This window comes from Pelodiscus sinensis, chromosome 11, assembly GCF_052426305.1.
Source record: "Pelodiscus sinensis isolate ZL-2025 chromosome 11, ASM5242630v1, whole genome shotgun sequence".
In the NCBI taxonomy this organism is placed as follows: Eukaryota; Metazoa; Chordata; order Testudines; family Trionychidae; genus Pelodiscus; species Pelodiscus sinensis.
Genome location: NC_143062.1, coordinates 51,402,773 through 51,425,992, shown reverse-complemented (window position 1 = coordinate 51,425,992; position 23,220 = coordinate 51,402,773). Strand labels below are relative to the sequence as shown.

Here is a 23,220-nt window from a genome sequence, read left to right as displayed (position 1 = left end):
TTCCCTGGTGTTGGCCAGAGTGGCCACCAGGGAAAGCTGGGGAGGGCTAGCCTCCCACTAGTTCGAATTAAGGGGCTACACACCCCTTAATTCGAACTAGTAAGTTCGAACTAGGCTTAGTCCTCGTACAATGAGGTTTACCTAGTTCGAACTAAGCGCTCCACTAGTTCGAATTAAGTTCGAACTAGCGGAGCGCTAGTGTAGTGCCTATCAAAGTTAATTCGAACTAACGTCCGTTAGTTCGAATTAACTTTGTAGTGTAGACATACCCTATGTCTGGTGGGCCACATACAACCCCAATGGGCTGCAGTTGTCCACCACTGCTCTATTTCCTCTTTTCTTGTAGCCAAGGTGAGTGTCACCAGGAAGAATCTTTTCATTGACTATATGTAAACAAACAGGTCACCATGAGTACGTCTACACAGCAGAGTTAATCTGGAATAACATCAGTTATTCCAAAATAAGGTTATGTGCTGTCTACACAATAAATTTGAAACAACAGGTGCTTACTCTGACTTCCTGTAAACCTCGTTGTACGGTGATTAGGAAAGTCACCGGAATAGCGATTTATTTCAAAATAAGTGCTGTGTAGACAGCACCAACTTTCGAAATAAGCTATTTCAAAATAAGCTATGCAATTTGCATAGCTCAAATTGCGTAGCTTATTTCGAGATCCGTGCTTCTTGTAGATGTACCCCCTGGGTCTGAAGGGAGGTTTAGTCATGGTTCTGGCTTAGATCCCATGCAAGCGTGCTATGCCGGCATTGTAGAAAAAGAGTTACTATACTGCTGAGGTATCATTCGGAGGTTAGGGGCGATAGCTCTGAGTATCCCTCTACTTGTCGGTAGAAGGCCCCTATAACTGCTAGGTAGAGTTGCCTGGCATCTGGTTTTCAACTGGAAGCCTGATGGCTCTGGTCAGCACTGTTGACTGGGCTGGCAAAAGTCTGGTCAGTGGCATAATGGGGCTATGGCAGCCTCCCTCTCAGCCTTGATCCACGTGGCTCCTGGAGACAGTTGGCATAGCATCCTAGGACTGGAATGGGTCCTCAATAGGTCTTCTAGTCCAGCCCCTGCTCTCATGGCAAGACAAAGTATTATCTAGACCAGGGCTCTCAAATTTCACTATGTGGCAATCCTTTCTGACAACAAAAATTACTGCGTGACCTGAGGAGAGAGGGGACTGAAATCAGAGCTCACCTGAACCCCACTGCCGCAAAGGGGGGACCCTAAAGCCGAAGCCCAAAAGCTTCAACCTCAGGATGAGGGCCAGTAATCTAGCCCTGTTACCCAGGTATCAATCCCTCAGGCTTCAGCCCTAGGCAGTGGGGCTTGGCTTTGGGAGGTCCCCACACGTCTATGTCAGACCTGGCAACTCAGTTTGAGAACTGCTGACCAGCCCGGAAATGTTTGTCTAACATGCTCTTAAACATGATAAAGAATGGAGATTCTATAAACTCCCTGGGCAATTTATTCCAGTAATTAATCAGCCTGACAATTAGGAAGTATTTCCAAATGTCCAACCTAAACTGCCCATACTGTAATTTAAGCCCATTGCTTCCTGTTTTATCCTCAAAGGTTGAGAACAATTTTTCTCCGTCTCCCTTGAAAGAACCTTTTATGCATTGAAAACTGCACTCATGTCCCCTCTCAGACTTCTATTTGCTACAGTAAACAAACCCAATTCTTTCAACTGCCCTCATAGGTCATGTTCTCTAGACCTTTCATCATTTTGTTGCTGTTCTCTGGACTTTTTCCAATTTCTCCACATCTTTCCTGACATATGCTGCTCAGAACCGGACACAATACTTCAACTGAGGCCTAATCAGGATGTTCAGTTTGGAATGATTAGAAGTTGGGAGCCCTAACCCTTAGTGAATGGATAGTCCTGACTTTGTACATAGTCTAGGATCTTTGGAAGAGTACCAGTGTTAGATAAACGTGTTGGGAACTACATTCGGGCTGAAACCTGGACCACTTCTGCAGGTAAGTAGGGTATGTTGTGGCTGTTCTATGCAGTAATACCTCCTCTGAGCAGAAGCTTTCAAGGCGTCGGAACCATGAAGGAGCCAAGCCTAAAGGAGGAGAATCCCCGGGTTAGGGTATAGGGCACATCCTTCAGTCTGGGAGAGGAGGCATGGCCTGGTTTGGAGCGAGATCGACAGGTACCAAGTCTATTTCGGCAAAGCGGGAACAATCAGTATGACCTGTCCTTCTCTTCTGAATGTTAATAGGACTCTTGCCAGCACAGGCCATGGAGGAAAGGCAAAGAGAAGGTCCCTATCCTGAGGAAGGAGAGCGTTGCCCAGGATGTATTACCCCATCCCCGAGCCAAAAAAGTGATGAGAGATTAAGGTCTTTTCAAGATTTAGATTCTAGGTTTTAAGGACCAATGTACTTGGACAGAAGCTCTAGTCATAGAAAGAAATTCACATTTTTTTTTTTTAGCATTAAAGCTCTGAGTCCGAAACAGAGCAGGTAGCTGTCAAGTAACAGAAGGTAGGGAATCAGGCTGGAAATAAAACATAAATGTTTAACCATGAGCATAATTAACCACTGGAATAATTTACCCAGGAGCATGGATGAGTCTTCATCACTGGCAATTTTAAAATCAAGACTGGATATTTTTCCAAAAGAGCTGCTCTAGAAATTATTGTGGGGAAGTTTTATATCCTGTGTTCAGACTAAGGATCACAATGGCCCCTTCTGGCCTTGGGATCTGTGTCACATGGTAGCTCGAGAAAAGACTGTAGAAAAAAATTACAATGATGTTCTGGGAAGATATCCTGGAAAAAAGGCCCCATCTCCAGGAGTCTAACCCGGGAGGGCTGGAGATGGTGGTGGTTGGGGCTGGCAGGGAGGTTGGGAGGGGGGAGTTGGTCAGGGGAGCTGGTAGCAAGGGACCTCCTCTGATTCAGCAAATTTCCCTCTTCGGGACTGGTCAGGTCCCAGACCAGAGAAGTCTAACCTGTAATAGTATGTCATGTCAGAGAATAAGAAAACAATATAGGAGATAAGTATCAGAGGGGTAGCCGTGTTAGTCTGAATCTGCAAAAGCGACGAGGAGTCCTGTGGCACCTTATAGACTAACTGAAGTGTAAGAGCATAAGCTTTCGTGGGCAAAGACCCACTTCGTCAGATGCATGTAGTGGAAATTTCCAGAGGCAGGAATAAATATGCAGGCCAGGATCAGGCTGGAGATGACGAGGTGGATCCAATCAAGGAGGATGAGGCCCACTTCTAGCAGCTGATCTGGAGGTGTGAATTCCAAGAGAGCAGAAGTTGCTTTTGTAGTTAGCGAGCCATTCACAGTCTTGAATAGGAGATAGAAACCCAAAACTGCTCGAGAAATTATGGAGCACTAGGTTCCTTGCCCACACATAACGTGAACACATCTAAAACAGCCTTTTGAAGTATCTGTCTATTCCTATATTACCTCTACATAGCTACTGTGGGATCCACTAGTTTTCCTGCTGGGAATACCTGGAAACAATGACATGCTGTGAGAACAATGGGCAACATGCCTGTTGGTGACAGGTACCATGCATGTTGTTATACATGGGAAGAAACCGCACACTCCTGAAAGGCCCAGGTGGCATATGTGAGTGTGCACAATGTCATTCATGTATAAATTAACAGCGAGAAACAGAGAGACAGATGTAACGGACAAGGCTATTAGCCATGGAACAAGGGTTAACGCTAATGCTACTAGTAAGGGACCATGAGTTATCTAATTTATTTGCAAACAGAGTATAGTTCTGAAGAGGAACATACATACTTGGTGCATTAAAAAGAAAATTTCCTGAAACTGAAATTGATAAAACTGAATGGGTGGAAAATTTTAAACATAATAATGTTTAAATTGGGAGATGTTTATAAATGCTTTATCGGATGCGCCAAAAATCATTCCCGCAATCACCTGAGAAGATTCCGGATTTTGTTCTTGATATAGTTAAGGAATTTCTCATTATTATTCTTAAGACATCTGGAGAGATGTTTCACTGATACCTTTATCTCCCCTTATCAGTTGGCTGAATTTCCTAATTCCTGATTTGCGCTCTATCAAACTGCAGCAGTTGCACATGATAGATCACTGCACAAGCTTTGTGTTTGAATAGCCATTCCTCCTTGTACTGTGGGTCACAAGGTCAATGTTACCAAGAGGCTCTATCCCCGCTTTATGCCTACAGTGGGCTCAGACGTCCTCCTATCTCAATGTATTTCTCTGTGTTCTTCCCCAGTCTCCATTTCCATCCAGGGGAAACCTGTCTCTAGAACAGAGGTGGGCAAATTCTGGTCCACGGGCTGGATCTGATGCACAGGGTGAGTCCCTGGCAGGCCCCCACCTCCAAGTTTACCTGTGTCTCCGCAGGTGCTGGAGAACTCAGCTCTCATTGACCGCAAATCACCATTTGCAGCCAATGAGAGTGGCATGAAGTGGCATCCCGGTCTGTGATGTGTCCAGCTGCTCGCATTGGCCACGAACGGCGATTTGCAGCCAATCAGAACTGTGATCCTTCCATACCTGTAGAGCTGCAGGTAAACATAGCAGTGGCAGCCCGTCAGGGACTAACCCTTTGGGCTGCCATTTTTTTAATGCCTCCCCTGCTCTAGAACCTAGGTGTAAAGTGGGCACTATACCTGGAAAAGACTGATCTCTTTAGAAAATCCAAATTATCTGTAGCATATGGGGACAGATGCCAGGAAGAACTCATTACCAATCAGAAGATCTCTCACTGGGTTTCAAGATGCACAGAACACAGTTACATTTTAACTAGAAATGTAGTATATCCTGGTTTAAAGATCCATTCCACAAGAGCTTTCAGGGCCAGGGACTGTATTTTGTTCTGTGTATAGCACAGAGGTGGCCAACCCATTCCGAGCAAAGAGCCAAGATATTAGTGGATCCAGCACAAGAGCTGGGGCAAAGTTGTCGAGAAAAAAAAGGACTGCCCCTTTAAAAGGAGCCCCCAGTCACATTTGGTCGAGGGGGGGAAAAAAAAGAAAAGGACTGCCCCTTTAAGAAAACGCGTTTAGAGCCACATCAGGCTCTTGCCATCTTGCCAGCCAACACCATCTTTAATGGCTATGCCCGACGGCTCTCCTGCCCCGTGAGCACAGGCACCCGGGAGGAGAGGACTGTTTTCAGGGGTGCGGGGGCAGCTTTACGAGCCACGGGGAGTGGGGGGGGGGAGAGGAGAGAAGGCTTAGCGAGTTGCACTTGGGGGGTGGGGGAAGAGCTGCATGTGCCTCACGAGCCATGGCTTGGCCACGGCTGGTATAGCACCTTGGATAATAATTAGGGATCTCAGGCAATAAAAATAATAATTAATAAGACATCCACATTTAGCTAGAATGCCTGATCTACCATCTTCCGGGTAGAACACTTACTTGCTAATCTCACACAAAGAGGTTCTCAAAAAGGCTATTACTAAGTAGAAAGTAGTGTTCTTCCAGAGTAATCTCCATGCGTGCCTACTGCCTGTCTTCCTTCCCCTGTATCTTTGCACCCTAGAAAGCTTCCGGAGTTTGTAATGAGGGAGGAGGACCAAGATGCTTGATGGGGGGCACTGCTTTAAACACTGTGGGACAATGTCATCCCCCTCAGGCAAGGTCTCTTGTGAACCTTGACAACAGACATGGCTTTTCAAGTCAGTCCTGCATTTTGACACTAGGGTGCCAGATCCCACAAGTGGGAATACAGAGATGCTCTCATGAAAGATGCTGTGACTCTGGGAGGAAGGGGAGGAGCTGGAAATTAGATATAAAGCAGATTTGGGGACAAACTGAGTTTTAGAGATGACTGATTGGAAGGCTGCACTGTTTGTCACATCTTCACCTACAGTGGCAGAAGTTCTGATGGGTTTCTGCTCAGAAATTTGAGTAATACATCTGGACCACCCCCAGAAATTCAGGAGGAAGTACAACCCATTTATGATGGATTGAGGATGGGCCAGGAGCTGGGGAAAAGGCTGTATTATATTCCAAACCTCAACAAATGACACTGCCCAAAGACTGTCTTAAGAATATGCTCTTTGATCTACTGCCTATAGAATGCGCTTGAAAGTAAAGCTCTAATTCTTTATTCAAAGCCAACTTTTTAATATATAACGGGGGAAGAAAACCCCTAACTCTTAAGTAATGTACTGTCATTTGTTTGAAATGGGCTAATTTATTCTCAAATCACTGCATGTGCCACAAGGAGAATATAAGAAGGAAAGAATAAAATCACATGGGGAAAAAATCAATTTGATGGACTTGAACACAGTCCCCAAAGTAGCCTGGGGATTTAGTCTGTGACATTGCCTTACTGTTAGCCTTCAATCATATCATTTATTATTTTTCAGGACTGCTGCAGAGAGACTATGAAGTGCCCAGACTAATGATCTTTGTATATTTTTCCTGCAGACTATTATTGAAACTCTATCAATTTTCTTTCCTAGCCTTTCCTCCCAAAACTATGCTTGCATTCCTAATTCATACAGTCCGAGAACTTGAGTCGTAAGGCTATTCAAACCAATTACCTTTTTGTTGGCAAACCCCAGTGATTTCTGCTCGTAGGTGCAGTACTGTTTTATACGCAATGCAATTGTAAGAATCTAAACTTGAGAATGGAAGCGTGCTTTATAAACACTGAGGTGATGAAATATGTTTGGAATGCATCTGGATGAAACGTATACTATTTGATTATTTCTCAACTGATGCTTAATGTGCACATTAATGTTTAGAGAGAGACATGTAGGACAGCAAAGGACCTCAAGATGGCACCAAGTCCAGATCCCTGTGTTCAGGCAGAACCACAAACACATCTTCCGCTATCATCCAATATGTTCTTAAAAGAATCCAATGATGGGGATTCTACAACAATCCTTAAAAGACAGTTCCACAGCTTCACTACCTACTAGCTAGAAAGCTTTCCCTAACATCTAACCTAAATCTCCCTTGCTGTAGATTAAGCCCATTGCTCCTTGTCCTGTCTTCAGAGGCCAAGGTGAGAATCGGTCATCATCCTTTTTGGAACTGCCCATAACACATTGGAAGACTGTTATCCAGTCCTCCCTCACTTTGCTTTCTCAAGACTAAACATCACTGCTTCTTCACCTTTCCTCATAGGTCTGGTTTTCTAAACCTTTTATCATCTTTGTTGCTCTTTTCGGGATGCTTCAGTTTATTCACAGCTTTCCTAAAGTGTTGTGTTCAGAACTGGGCACAGTTTTCCAGCTGAGGCCTCACCAGTGCCAAGAAGAGTGGGACAATTACCTCCAGAGTCTTATGTACAACACTCCTGTGAATAAACTCCAGGCTGACAATAGCCTTGCTCACAACTGCATCACTTGTGGCCAATTTCCAGTGTGGTTAAGGGACTAAAATGAAGAGTTCTCAGAGGTAAAAGACAGAGGTGCTGGGCCTTAGGCTCATGCGACAGTAAGGTCCCCACCTTGCTTCATTGTTTGTCTCCCTCAGAGAGACAAGGGTGCTAGGACTCAGGGGGCAGAGCGCGGGGGGTGGGGGCTGAGCTAGCCTGAGGAGAGCCTATCCCGCAGTATAGGTTATAGGTTAAGAGCACTGTAGCCTCTGCCCTAGAATAAATTAAATGCCTTGTGCAGAAGAATATGGGAGCTGGGCAGCCCTTGTTAAAGTTTAATAAAAGCTGCATCCTGCTGCTTAACTCTGCATGGGTCTGACCTCATTGTTCCACTATGGCCACGCCAATTTGTCATGATCATTTTGAATTCTAATCCTGTCCTCCAAAGTGTTTGCAGTGTTTTACACACAATCTGTCCCTACCTTCATTGTTCAAAAGCTGCCGGGGGTAGCCGAGTTAGTCTGTAACAGGATACACTTAAAAAACAACAAATGGTCCGGTAGCACTTTACAGACTAACAAAACACGTGGATGGGATCATGAGCATTCGTGGGCACGGCCCACTTCGTCAGATGACCAGAGTTTTATTGTTCAAGCCACTAATGAAAACACTGACTAATACTGGATTCTTGGCTGATCCCTGCTAGACCTCACAAGATGCTCCCTTCCCCGTTTGACAGCGAACCATGGACAACTGTGAGTATGAGCTTGAAAGCAGTTGTGCACAAACCTTATAGTATTGCACCTAAACTGCATTTTCCTCATTAGCTGAAGAGACTTATGTGGCACTGTGTCAAAATCGTCACTAAAACTTAAGACATTGTACATCTGTAGGAGAAGTATGAACCCTGTTAACATCTTTCTGTCCAAACAATGTAAATCATTTAATCCCAAAGCAAAATCACTTACAGGAGTCTTGGCTGTCGGATTTGAATTCTCTCTTAAGATTTCTTTGAGGGACTTTCTACTTATTGATGCTCTTAACTGACTGACTGGCGTATCCTTTGGTTTGTCAGAAGTGCTTGGAATTTCCTCAGATAATTTAGGCTTACTTCCAGTAGGAGAAAGACAGAGGGTAGGCATCAAACTTCTTGAGACGCTGTCAGGCTCTGCTTTTTCCTCAAGCGAGTCTTGTGGGTTTGATAATACGGATTCCACGTGGGTATGCTTGAGACATCTTTTATATTTCCTGCACTCAGGACTCACTGACATCACCTTTGATGGGAGTTCTTTAAAAACGGCTGAATCAGATGACTCTGATATACTGTGGCTGGTCTTGAGGTCTGAAGCACGTTCGGTGAATTCACTGGGGTCATCCTAAATTTGGGTGGAAAACCCAACAGTGATTTTGAGCAGAAACTACACTTGCTATGTTGAAGACCTGTTTGCAAATATTTAATCAACATTTTTCAAAATTACCCTTTAATTATCCTGGCTGAAGGAAAATGGAGCATCAGGTGCTCTGGACCTTTACAAAAATCAGGCCTATGTACCTCAAGTTGAGCACCCCAAAATGATAGCATGCTTTGAAAATCTAAGTCCAAATTCCTGTTCTAATTCAGAATGCTGGAAACCCTGAATGTACAGCATAAATATACCTTTTAGTAGAAAGTGGTTTATAAAATTGTGCTGACCAATACTGCTGATGTAAGGGAGCAAAATCAACAATGCTAGTATCCGCTGGGTTGTTGTAGTGGTAGGTGACTGTGTAACATACTGTATATAAACCCTAAACAGACCTGTCTGCAGGGATCACCTGGCCCTTCTTTGAATGTTACTAACAAAATCATTTAGAAAATAACAACATTTGCGAATACTTTATGAGCCGGTTATTCATGTTCCAAACAATGTGTATACAAAACATCTAAGCATTACACTTCTGATGTTCCCTTGAATTTCATCTCAGAAGTAAACAGCAAGCAGAAAACCAAGTGACATGGCAGGAGGAAAGACTGGGCAAACTGGGAATGGTTGCCCCATGCTCCTTACTGACATGAGGAAGCGGAAAATGGAGGCCTCCCCTCCTTATCCAACCCCATTCCTCAAAGGCCCAGCCCAGCACTATATTTGTTGGAAGAATGGCTATGTCATGAATGCTGCATTTTAAAATATGCCCCTACGGGTCAATCCTACTGATTCTGAAATGAATGAGAATTTCAGCATCAACTGCTCTGGGACCAGGACAAGACCCTAGAAGGTGAAATTCACACTGAAAAGAAAACACTTCATTACATAATAAACCTTCCAACAAATAGAGTAGCGCTGTATTACATATTTTCAATAAGATTACATTTCTCTCCTACAGCTTTAGTTTAAGTTTCTTTGAGTAGATTTACATACAACATGAAGTGAACATTTTGTGGGCAGAGGATAATGATCACATACTGGTCCCAAGCATATGGTTTTAGTTGTTAACGTATGATTTTGCTCTTAATATAAAAGAAAAAAGTAATAAGGCAGAATTCTACGACCTCCCACACCTCACAATCATGTATACAGCTTTCCCTATAAAATGAGCAAAGCAGCTTTTTAACAGCCACACCTTGGGGAAGACCAACAGAATTAATTAATTGTTCTTTCATATTTTTACTTGGATGCTCTATATCCAGGATGCTCAAGTCACATGGTTTTCATTTTCCCTGAAAAACAGAATTTTAGAGGATACGTGTACAGAAAAAGTAGGTCCGATAGTATTTATTGAACCCTTTTATGTAGTACTGTAATGACACTTTATAAGCAGATTAGTAGGTTAGCTGCAAATAAAAACACTGAAGTGTTCAAGTAAATAACAGAATCAGGAAATGAATATGGAAACATTTTGGCTGAAAGATTTTCTTTTATCTCTTCAGGCTATAAATTTAAAAATGCAATTAGAACGCGTTCAGTTTCCCCAGTCTCTGTGCAGACGGCTCCTATTTTCCTGTTTTATCATCCAGGATCATTTTGGAAGCAATATCAGAAAGTGAAGGTTACGATGAGGATGTATTAAATCAACTAAGTTCTATGAGAGAGTATGTAAACGCTGAAACAGTCGGATAAAAGCAAACATAAATGTTCTATATGGTTTCCATAATCACCCAATTCATCCTGAAAGCTATGTGAATTGATAATATACACGTTATTTAATTAAGGGTAGAATTTAACCTAAAAATCACATTACAATTCTGCAAAATTCATAAGCACATGCATAGCATAACTGACCCTTCCTAGCTTACAAGTAACTGGAAAAGAGATACGTATGCAATATTTCTATAGAAGAAATCTGAAACTTTCACATATATGAAGTCATTTCTACAGTATTTATGCGCGCAGCATGAGATTTAGTTACATGAAATGCCTTTAAAAATTATAAACACTTAACATGCTGCTTTTGTTCATTTTGTTATTGCTGAAGTTATATACAATTTGAAAGATTGCAACGATTGCTTTATTTCCCTAGTTCATGATTTCACTGAGGCATAGAGACACATTTCTCTGTCTCTCTTTTTTTTTTTAAACACATCAGTTATTTTAAAACCTATGCTATAATTCTGCATTATGACGTTACATTAGTGATTATTAAAGAAAATGTTACATTCATTTCACATATTAGAGACAAATGGATAATCCTGATTTAACTTAAACCCCTCTCACATCTCTGTATCTATTGAACACGAATTTCATAATTATCTGTTAAATATTCAGTCATCAAATTCTGCCAATAAAGTCTGTCTGATTAACTCTAGCCCAGTATATGTATACTGGAAAAGCAAATGCTTTCCCTGAGGACCTAGCATATCTATTGCTGTACTACAGTCCCTAAAAGGACATGAAGACGCGCAGTTGGACAATAATTTCTGGATACTTAAGAGATTGCTCTTGCTGGACTGTAATTTTCAGAAGATCACTCTAATGACTCTTGAGTGCTAACTACTTAGAGCAGATGGGACACAGGCCTTCTGTGTTCAGAGAGTTAATGTCAGACAGTCAGAGAAATTGATTTATACTCTTTGCAAGGTTACACTGTCTTATTTAATTGTATGATGCTTGCTCTTTTTTAATTATATAAGCGCAGAAAACTTCCTGATTTAATGGAAAGTTTCAGAAATGAGCTTATCCACTCTATCCACAACGTTTTGGGTAGCACTATACGATACTGCAGATGCTATGTTGCAAGCCTTCAAGAGTTCTCACTTTTGCTCTAGGTTTGATTGAATGAGTGGATGCTGACAGCCGAGTCTAATTAGAGAGAATCTGTGACAGAAGAGAGATATACTTTAGTGTTCAGGTGTCCGTTTGAACGCATGGCCACTTACACCAATATAGAATAAGTCACTGGTGCAAGCTGCAGCAAGGTAAGGGGCAGGTTTGCTCTTTTCTGATCAAGTGGGATGGGCGGTTTAATATCAGCACTTGACCGTTGCGATAACTAATTAGCTACCCACTTACAGTATTTCTAAATGGCTGCCTTTTCCAGCTTGCAAACTAATGTACAAAATAAACTATTTCCCTGGGGATAGCAGAAAAGGAAAACTTGCATACCTGGAAGGTTCTCTCCAACTATTATTTCTGCATGGCTAGGTACTGCTAAGTGCCACGTGGCCTCCAGCTCACAGCATAAGGTGGCTCAAAGAGCATTTCCTTTCAATGTAGCTCAAAGCAGAGCCACTAGGCCTGGGTCTCACATGCTGCAAAGGTAACACCGTTTGTTTCTGGTACCAGTTTATTAATTTCCTAGGAATTTATCAGTGTTTATTTCAAAAATTTAAAAAAATAGGTGAAAAATCAGTGGAAAAAAAAAAGAATGTCATGGATTTACTTTATGGGGTAAACATCAGGGATACTGGAGAGAGGACAGGGAAAAGGAAGGGTGCCTCGTTAATGAAATCGTTACCTTTGATCCCCATTACACAAACAAAACCAGCCTACGTTTCATAAAAGGGGCACCAGGGAGAACCCCACAGGCTCACAGCTGCTTTTTCAAAGTGCTCATTCTCCTGTGCTCTTGGACGGAGCTGACTTTTCCTCTCCACATCAGCCAAGTCAGGTGGGACATGCCCATTCCACGTGCTCCTGGGAGCTGCTCCTCGTGGCCGCAGGGAGACTGGAGTTTGCGGGTTGGAGGGCATGAGCGGTCCCTGTCTGGCAGCAGAAGGAGAAGGAGCTCTGAGCACGTGCCCTCTCTCTGGGTGGTGACAAGACCCTGGGCCCAGCTACTTACAGGGGCTTTCATGGGGCGGAGGGAGCAGGTGGGAGGCAAAGGATCATAGAATCCCAGGGCTGGAAGAGACCTCAGGAGGCATCTAGTCCAGCCCCCTACCCAAAGCAGGGCCAATCCCAACTCAATCATCCCAGCCAGGGCTTTGTCAAACCGGGACTTCAAAACCTCTAGGGATGGAGATTCCAGCCCCTCCCTAGGGAACCCATCCCAGGGCTTCCCCACCTGCCTAGGGAAATAGCTTTTCCTAATATCGAACCTAGACCTCCCCCACTGCAACTTGAGACCATTGCTCCTTGTTCTGCCATCCATCACTACTGAGAACAGCCTCTCTCTGTCCTCTTTGGAACCTCCCTTCAGGAAGCTGAAGGCTGCTCTCACATCCCCCCTCGCTCTTCTCTTCTGCAGATAAATAAGCACAAATCCCTCAGCCTCCCCTCGTAGCTCATGTGCTCTAGCCCCCTCAGGATTTTGGTTACCCTCCACTGGACCCTCTCCTATGCGCCCACATCCTTTCTATAGTGGGGGGCCCAGAACTGGACACAATACTCCAGATGTGGCCTCACCAGAGCCGAATAAAGGGGAATAATCACTTCTCTAGATCTCCTGGCAATGCTCCTTCTAGTGCACCCTAATATGCCATTAGCCTTCTTGGCTACAAGGGCACACTGTTGACTCATATCCAGCTTCTCATCCACTGGAATCCCCAGGTCCTTTTCTGCAGAACTGCTACTTAGCCAGTCGGTCCCCAGCCTTTAACAACGATTGGGATTCTTCCGCTGAAGTGCAGGATTCTACACTTGTCCTTCTTGAACCTTATCTGATTTTTTTGGTTCAATCCTCTAATCTGTCTAGGTCACTCTGGACTCTATCCCTGCCCTCCAACATATCTACCTCTCCCACTAGCTTAGTGCCATCCACAAACTTGCTGAGGGTGAAATCCATCCCCTCTTCCAAGTCATTAATAAAGATGCTGAACAAAACCGGCCCTAGAACTGATCCTTGGGGCACTCCTCTAGAAACCGACCTCCAACCTGACATTGAGCCGTTGATCACTACCCATTGGGCCCAATAGTCTAGCCAGCTTTCTATCCACCTTCCAGTCCATTTATCCAATCCATACTCCCTTAACTTGCTGGCAAGAATATTTTGGGAGACAGTATCAAAAGCCTTGCTAAAGTCAAGGTAGATCACATCCACTGACTTCCCCATATCCTCAAAGCCAGTTACCTCATCGTAGAAGCTAATCAGATTGGTCAGGCATGACTTGCCATTGGTGAATCCATGTTGACTATTCCTGATCTCTTCCCCCTCTTCCAAGTGCTTCAAAATGGATTCCTTGAGGATCCCCTCCATGATTTTTGGGGGACTAAGGTAAGGCTGACTGGTCTGTAGTTCCTTGGATTGTCCTTCCCTTTTTTAAAGATGGGCACTACATTTGCCTTTTTCCATTTGTCCAGGACCTCTCCTGATCTCAATGAATTTTCAAAGATAATGGCCACAGGCTCCACAATGACATTTGCCAACTCCCTCAGTACCCTCGGATGCATTAAATCCGGGCCCATGGATTGTGTATGTTTAGCTTTTCTAAGCAGCTCTTAACCTGTTCCCTACCAAGGGCTGCCCATCTCCTTCCCATACTGTGTTGCCTCATACAGTAGTCTGGGAGCTGGCCTTGTCTGTGAAGACAGAGGATGCCAGGTGGGGGAAGGGAGTGAGGGTGCACAGTACTTATGGGGGGCATGGACAGGAAGAGGGCATGCCTGATGGGAAGAGGGGGTGCCAGTGTGGGAGGGAAGCAGACAGGGTCTGTAGCCTGGGGTGCTGTCGAGGGGGTAGTGCTCACAGGCAGCAGCCTTCTGTTCTCCGTGGCCTGTCACTGCAGTGGTCCAGCAGTCTCAGGCATCCTGCTCATCTCGCATCTCCACAGCTGCAAACCCCACCAAGCGGTGTGCACAGGCATGTGCCATTCAACGGGCTGTCTCTGAGGTAGGGGCCAGGCCCATTGAGTCGAAGCAGGTACAAAATGTGGGCAGAAATCAGAAAAATCCAAACACTGGATTTTGAAAACCTGGGGATTTTGGGAGGTTTTTGATAACAAACCAACCAGCAAAAGAGCCTACACATAGGCTAGTGAGTCTCTATGCACTGATACTCACTACGCGAGTTACAAGTGCATAACTCTCCCTGCTGAAAGCACACAGATTCCGATTTCACGTCCACTGATATAAAGCCAGAAAAACTCCACTGATTCCAAATTTGCCCTGGCGTGAAATCCAAATTTGGTCCCTAGAGCTTAAAGTGGAAATTCTGTGCCCTGATGATTTTCTTTGGGCATGGACTTCTCCCCCAGCCTAAGACATGTGGCCTGCACAGAACTTCATTCTTTACACGTTTTCTACTTGACTCATTCCTCAACAGAAATACTGTTTGGGAGGAAGATGCTTCAACAGGACGGTCCTAAAATCTATTCATTCCAGTAACTTTAGGAACAGGAGACCAGTCTTCTTTCTACCCTACTATATCATCCTCTAGGGATGTTAAATATTGGTTAATTGAATAGTCGATGAACCTCATAGATTCTTATTGGTTACTCCACTATTCCATAGTCCCCGGGGGTGGGGCCGGCAGCCAGTGCGCTCTGGACCCACTCCCAGAGAGCCCCCTGTATCAGAGGCAGCAGTGTGGGGTGCCAGGCAGGAGCTGGTCCATGAGGGGAGCCAGTTTAAAAACCAGCTGCCCTTGTGGACTAGCTGCCTGTTGCCCTGTGCTGCTGCCTCTGATACAGAAGCAGCAGCATGGAATGGCAGCTGTCCAGGGTGGGGTCTGAGCTCTTGAACCCGGCGCAAGCCAGGACTGAGCTGGGCTGCCTGCCTGCCCAACTCCTAATACACTTTAACTGCAGAGCCGCAGTGGTGGTAGGTAAGGGACCTGGCTCAAGCTGGGACTGAGCTGGGCTACTGGCCAGCCTGCTAAAAAATTTACTGGGGCGGGGTGTGTGAGAAATGCATGTAGTCTATAGTATTAACCTATATGCTTCTGCTTATCCGTTAATCGACTGCACTATTACATCCCTATCATCGTCCAGACTAATTTTCCCTGCTGCTCAGTATATCCCAAATATTTCAATCAAGGTGAGAGGTCAGGAGCCAGAATCTATAACTATCAAACAGAACATTATTTTTGCAATGTGTCCTTAATACCCAGCTATCTGTCAATATTGGCTTCACCTGTCTGCGAGTTTACAATTCATTATCACAGCTGGCTTATTTATCCCATTGTGATGGTATTATCTGATAACATACATGCACTCAATAAATCTAGTACGTATAAAATCATACAAACCTAGGCATCAAAATACCAGGCACTGTACAAAGCAATCAGAAGTGACATGCACAAAACAACTAACCTAAAAAGAGAAGCCTAGAAGTGATAGACCCACAGAGAAGAAAAAATATTTTTTCTTATTTAAAATTTTCTCTGACTTTTAAAATTAGATATAAATTTACTGGATGGGATTTTCAAAGACTGAGCAAAACAGTGAACATCTAGTGTCTACTGCATATCATGTTCAAGATATTTTTAGAGTTGGTTTGCAAAATGCAACTTAAGTGGGTGAATAAATATAATTTTTTAATTTTAGTAATGGCAAAGTTGGGTGAATAGATATTGTCCTGAGATTAAGACATTTTCTCAGTGATTTTTCCTAGACTGTGCTAATATAAAAGGTAATCAAAGTCAGAATTCTCATGCCCAGTTCTTGGCTTTTATGTAAAAAGGGCCATACCGGGTCAGACCAAAGGTCCATCTAGCTCAGTATCATGTCTGCTGACAGCGGCCAATGCCAGATGCCACAGAGGGAATGAACAGAACAGGGAATCATAAAGTGATCCATCCTGTGACCTATTCCCAGCGTCTGCCAAACACCATTCCTACCCATCGTGGCTAATTGCCATTTTCTAGAACCATGTTTTCTCTGTGGTAGTCTTGACTTTATAATCTACCATGAAACATTTTTCTATAGTTTGTTTTTGTAGTTCAAAGTAGAGAATGATTTGAAAATTAAATGAGCATCCAGACTATCAATATACAGCCGACTACGGAAGTAACACAAAACACATATGTGCAAAAATAAAAGCAAAATAAAGAAAGCTAAATATTTTTTGGTTCATTGACTTTTCTTTCACAGAAAAAAGCCTTAACTCTGAATTATAAACTGGTAGTGAAATTAAGCAAAAACTATAATTGTTATTGCAGTGTAGGTTTGTTTATTTTAAATGATCTTTTTGGATTATACATGTAGATTTTATCTAGCTGTCATACTGACATAATTTAACATAATCAATATTAAAAGATAATAAATTAACTGAAAGGCCTTCTTTGTAATTACTGGCATATGACAGTTTTAGTTTATACAATATTTAAAATCTTCTGTTCCTGACAGGAAGGAATAACCTCCAGTCTATTTTTTTCTGAAGGAACCATGAATAATTGTACATGTACCTGTCAGATAATTGATCATTTGCCACACTCCTTGGAAAACACAATGATTATGATGATATCATGGGAAACATTATGCAGCATATGGAATTCTCTAACTGTACTTAAGATAGACGTTCACTCACGGCAGTGAAATAACTATTGGTATGTCTCTGTGGGAAATGAGAACAGTTGCTACAAAGAGTATTACAAGGAACTAAATGGTACCATGTTTCTTAGGAAAGAGGACACGTCAGAGCACACTTCTGAAAAACTGCTTACTTTCTCATTTGATCATGTAATTATAAATTAATTGGAATATAAATATCATACATACATTTCACTATATAATACATAGAGCAGTACAAACAAGTCATTGCCTGTATGAAATTTTAGTTTGTACTGACTTTGCTTGTGCTTTTTATGCAGCCTATATTAAAACAAGGCACCAGTCTAGCTGAGTTGATGTACTCCCTGGAAGATCTCTGCATTCCCCCACGGATTCATGTACTCATGGTTGAGAACCACTGATCTGTTGCTTTAAGCAACTCTCCAATTATCTGTGGCTGTGATAATCAGATGATAGCTGCTCCACAGTCCCCATTTTCCCTCTTTTTCGCTTTCTGATTCTCCTCAAATCAATGAATTCTGCAATTCCTGCCTAGAACATGCCCTGAATTACAGCATTAGCATTCCAAGTGAATGTATTATAGACAGACAGGTCATCTTCTTTTAGTCCAATTTCTATACGCACTGTGTCACCCACCAGGTCTATCAAGTTGAGTGTAAAGCCTTTGCAAGTTTGGCCAACGCTGCCATTTATGCCCTATGACGTGAAAGCTCAAGGGTACTTGGGAAATACATGAAACTTGCCGTTATTACATTCTGGTTAGCCATATGCCGTTAAGTCTATTCCGTAGTACAGAAAGAGCTACCAGTCTCATCCTGAGCAGCACCATACATCCTCCACTAATGCTAACGCCAAAGGGCCAAGAGAGCACAAAACCTTGCAGAAACAGGGGATTAGAGGTTTATTTAAGCATTATGTTGGTACAAAGTAATAAATAAGAGTAAGAGGAAACACTGGTTCTCTACATTGGAAAGATATTTGAACTGGAATATGTGTCCTGCAATTTGGTTTAAATTTAAGAAAAAAAGAATTTAGCTGCATTGTGTGTTTTGTGTATACACACACACACACACACACACACACACACACACACGCACTCTCAGATGTAATTATGAGCATGTAGGAATCAAATACCAAGATTTACAACACAGAAAAAAGTTTTTAACATAATGATGTTTTAGAATGTCTTCTTAATCTACCTTTAGTTAGTAACCCATCTGATTTTCTTGAGCGTAATTGACATAGAAAATCTCTGTGGATTTTAAAAAATTCCAAAACAGACACCATATGGTAGAGACAAGACCCCCTCATTGTTCATGATTCATTATCTCAACTTTAATTGGTTTAACCCTGAAATTCTAGGACCATCTTTGAAATAATGAGGTCTGACAGGTCTAAGGTGAAAAGAAAAGAAAACATACAATAAAAAGCTCTGAGATTTTCTTTTGGTTACAGTTAGCATCTGCAAAATAATTTCCCAGGAGGAATGGAACAGTATTTTTGCAAAGTTTCATCTATCTTGCTATCACATAACTCTGTTGTACTTCCTTCCCAGTCTGTGAGAAAATGATTAGAATGATAAGAAACACTTCTATAATTAAAAATGAAATAGACTGGAATGTTAATAAAGGCAGAACTAAAAGCAGTTGCCATAACAACTTGATGCAACTGTGCACTGACATGACAACCTGCTTCATTTTTATAAATATATTACCAGTTGGTGATTTTTCTATCTTCTCTAACCAATCCAAGTTCTCAACATTTTTCACGTTGCAAAAGAATAACCTCCCAGAACTATACCTGGCATTGCCACATTTCAGACAAGATGTAAAAATGAAGTGGTGGCCAATGAGTGAAATCAAGTATCAGACTCAGCTTTTGCGTCAAATCCAAGCAGTTAAATCACACGCTGACAACCTACATTCCCCTACAATTTGTGTTACACAAAGAGGGTTTCAATTCCTAACCCGAAACACTATAAAGTGCTGCGGAGGACCATTATACGGGCAGGATGTCTGGGCTGCATTCTGACGTGATGGTGAGCACAGCGATCCCTTCGCATAGTCCATATAAATGTATGAAGAGTGAGATTAAGCTCTTACATTCAGCTCTGGACGTTTGGGGTGATTGGGGGTGTGTTGCTCCCTTACCTAACTTGCAAAGTGGACAGAACTCTATTTCCCCATCCTCCCCTGCATCCAGACACACAAAGGGTACATCTACACTGCAATACTATTTCAAAATAACTAGCGCTATTCCAAAATAACTTAGTCCGTATCTACACAGCAGGCAGTTATTTCAAAATAGTGTCAAAATACTGTCAAGCTAGAGGACTTCTTACTCCACCTCCTGTAACCCTCATTGTACGAGGAGGAAGGGAAGTCGGAAGAAGAGGGCTCTATTTTGAAATAAGTGCTGTGTAGATGCTCCCTATTTCAAAATAAGGTACGCAATTGATGTAGCTCAATTTGCGTAACTTACTTTGAGTTAAGCCCTGCAGCGTAGATGCATCCAAACTGAGCATGATTAACTTACTTCTCCATTCAGCAGCATGTGTCATGGGGAGGGCTTCACTTCCTTGTCTAGCCATGACCCAGAGGGCAGAATCTCACCCTCAGCATTTTAACACTTTATCAAGTATTGTACGTATCAAGCAGCTCACCTCTTCATTGCTGTCACTTCCATAAAAATCATCTTCCATTTGGGCTCCTCTACAGACCCCATCAATGTCCTCATTGAAATCCAAAGGAGGCATGCTGCCTTCTGGTGACATATTTGGGGACTTCCCATGAGGAGCTGATCGAGGCCTCGATGAAAATGTAAAAATCTCTTTATGGTTTATTTGGTGTTCACCTGTTTTCTTGTTTCCACTTTCAGCATCAGTATCCAAAGACAGGGATAAATTACTGCAGGCTGTATTTTGGGCAGCTATTGACTGTCCACTGGAATCCACCTGATAACTGTTACTGCAATTTTCAGGAAATACCCATTCATCTGAAATTTACAAAATGTTGGAGTATAAAAATAATGTCAGTGTTCAATAAAATATTTATTTCAGCATATAACATTTAAATAAACTCTACACAGGAGTGCAATATTAAAGTTATACCTCATAGAGGTTGTTATGTGAAAACCTTTATTTTCTTATGTTTTTAAAGATGGCCATGAAAAAAGTTGTGTTGCTTTCTAGAAATCTTGTAGCGTGCCAAAAGTTTAACAAAAAAATGTATTGGTCATGCAGTTCATTTGCTGGCAATAGTCTGCTTCAGTTGTAACAATGTACAAGGAATTTACAAATCTGAAATTACAATTAACACCTCTGGCAGTTGAGTCCTTTGTACTTCCAGTACAGCATATTTATTATATTTGGTCATTGATGGCGTTTTTTATATTAATGTTTTTTGTGAACAGGATTTTCTAAAACGTGTCACATGCTGTGCAGAAAGTGCAAAAAGTTATTTACCCTGCCACCCCCACTAACATCACGTATTTTGTTTCAGGCCCCGAAAAATGGTTTAAATTTAAATATGAAACTAAAGCTCAGCCAAAAAATGGTGTGCTGTGAAAAATGCACAAAGATGCTCATTTCACTGAGTTCTCTGGCACGCAGCGTTAAACTGCCAGGTTTAAAACAAACAGAAAACTACTGAAATGAAAAGTCCATTCTTACACTCACCTTGTTAAGATATATTTTACCATTTGGAGTGGTGATAGAGAAAAAAGTATCAACCTGATTTATTCAGGTGGATCTCAAACAGCATCTGAGAGAAGAATTACTCAAGTACGCATCAGTCCTTTCTCTTCATTAAATGTAGTGTAGCATGGATAAGTTACTAACTCTTGAAACTGACTGGCTTCATAAAGCAGTTACCATCCCCAACATAAAAATATAAACCTCAAAATAAAGTGCTAAATGGTAAGGCTGAAGTAGCCCTTTAATAGCTGCAACAAGCCTTATCACTGCTGAACAGAGGAACAAGAACTGGACTATCAATATGGCATTCAAGCCACTCTCCATAGTTTAACATACACACACAAATGACCCATTCAAGCAGCCTCAGGGAACCGGTAGAGGAGCTACAGGAGCTCTATTGGTAAACCTTAGATTCTGGTCTAACGCAGCCGAGGCAAAGAGGATGAGGAAACTGGAATGAGTAGCAGCTTTGGAGAAATAGCTGTTTGTGACTGGCTTGCTCTAGAACGGTTGTGATTTTTGCAATGCTATTCAAACTGGCTATTGACAAAAGAAGGGCTCAGTCCTACCAGACTCTTGTTGAGGTAGGGGTAGGAACTTAACTTTAAAAGGCAACTTCTACCACAAACAGGCCTCAGGAGATGGAGAAACGATATCAGTTACTCTACTTATCTTGTATCAGAGGGGTAGCTGTATTAGTCTGGATCTGCACAGTGGGTCTTTGCCCACGAAAGCTTATGCTCCAATACATCTGTTAGTCTATAAGGTGCTACAGGACTCCTTATTGCTTCTACTTATCTTGTACATGAGTTGCCCCTAGTACATCAGTAAACTGCTTTGCTTAAGGACAGATTGTCTTAATGTCCCTTTAAACTAAAGCCTATGAGATTCAGAAGACCAAGACATTTTCCAGTAATCTCTTTAGACCAAGTTGATAAAGGCTGACCTAAAAAATCAAGGTACACTAAAGTACCACAAACCATGGCAGATGCGGATACTTGCTGCACAAATGTAAAGACTCTTCAGTGTTCGACTGTGGTTGCCCAGAAAAGATCATATATAACATTTCAATTTCCGATTCAGAAATACGAAGGAGGCATCACAGCATTATGCAGATGTAATTATCTGGCTGAACCATCTAAACATAAAATTGTAGTTGTTACTCTACATTTACCTTAACCATATGAAGGTAAAAGTCTGATAATTTTTTCTTATGTATCCAGCACATTAAATTTAGTTTATTTTAACTATAAAAATGTAAAATGCTTTATGTGCATTGTAATTTCTACCCAAGCAGGTCTTGACATGGATTACAAGTAAAAAAAATAATGTAGTAAATAAAAATGCCCTATTGACCATTTCTAACATAAACATTCTAAATATCAAGATTCAGAATAAATGAAAGTTAAGCTATACAGGAGCTTAAATATATCTAGCTATAGGCTCAAATGTAAACAAGTATGCAATATTCATGGTTGCAACACCTCTCTCATTGAGGAGCCTAAATCTCATTTTCAAAGGTAATTTAAGAGACTAAATCCCACTGGTTGCCAATCCCACTGATTGCCCTCCAAGTGCCTAATCATATCTAGGCTCCTAAATCAGTTAGATGTTGCAATGGTGAGCACAGCAATGCTTCATGAGTTTTAAAAATCTGGACAATAGTCTAGTCTCCTGGGGTATGTCTACACTACCCTCCTAGTTCGAACTAGGACGGTAATGTAGGCATACCGCACTTGCAAATGAAGCCCAGGATTTGAATTTCCCGGGCTTCATTTGCATAAGCCGGGCGCCGCCATTTTTAAATCCCGGCTGGTTCGAACCCCGTGCCGCGCGGCTACACGCGGCACGAACTAGGTAGTTCGAACTAGGCTTCCTAGTTCGAACTACCGTTACTCCTCATGGAATTGTAGGAAGCCTAGTTCGAACTACCTAGTTCGTGCCGCGTGTAGCCGCGCGGCACGGGGTTCGAACCAGCCGGGATTTAAAAATGGCGGCGCCCGGCTTATGCAAATGAAGCCCGGGAAATTCAAATCCTGGGCTTCATTTGCAAGTGCAGTATGCCTACATTACCCCGCTAGTTTGAACTAGTGGGGTAGTGTAGACATACCCCTGGTTAGCAAAAAGCACCACCACATTTAGTGTAAAGGCAATTTAGTTACAAAGCAACATTTTAATGGCTATCAACTGAGAAGATTCAGCCTTTCTTTAGGAAAATAATTGAAAACTAAAAAGGCAAAGCAATAATAAAACTGATGATTTAAATCAGTGGTTCCCAAACTTTTTGGCATCACACCCTCCTTTTTGATTTTTGAAAAACCCTCACACACACCCAAATAGCAGCAAAACTTGAGG

The 23,220-nt window shown here is 42.2% G+C and overlaps 1 protein-coding gene across 6 annotated transcripts in view; it reads right to left on the bottom strand.

The window, feature by feature from the left end:
- CFAP20DC (CFAP20 domain containing) overlaps positions 1-23,220 on the bottom strand; it is a 215,555-nt gene that overhangs the window by 56,800 nt on the left and 135,535 nt on the right. For 4 of the 6 annotated variants that reach the window (XM_075938429.2, XM_075938433.2, XM_075938431.2 and 1 more), the window contains 2 exons: positions 19,834-20,165; positions 8,275-8,682 (listed from right to left, as the gene is read on the bottom strand). In XM_075938429.2, coding sequence (XP_075794544.1) covers positions 8,275-8,682; positions 19,834-20,165 — 740 coding nt within the window. The remainder of the gene's footprint in view (positions 1-8,274; positions 8,683-19,833; positions 20,166-23,220) is intronic. The other 2 variants (XM_075938436.2, XM_075938437.2) reach the window with 1 other exon arrangement.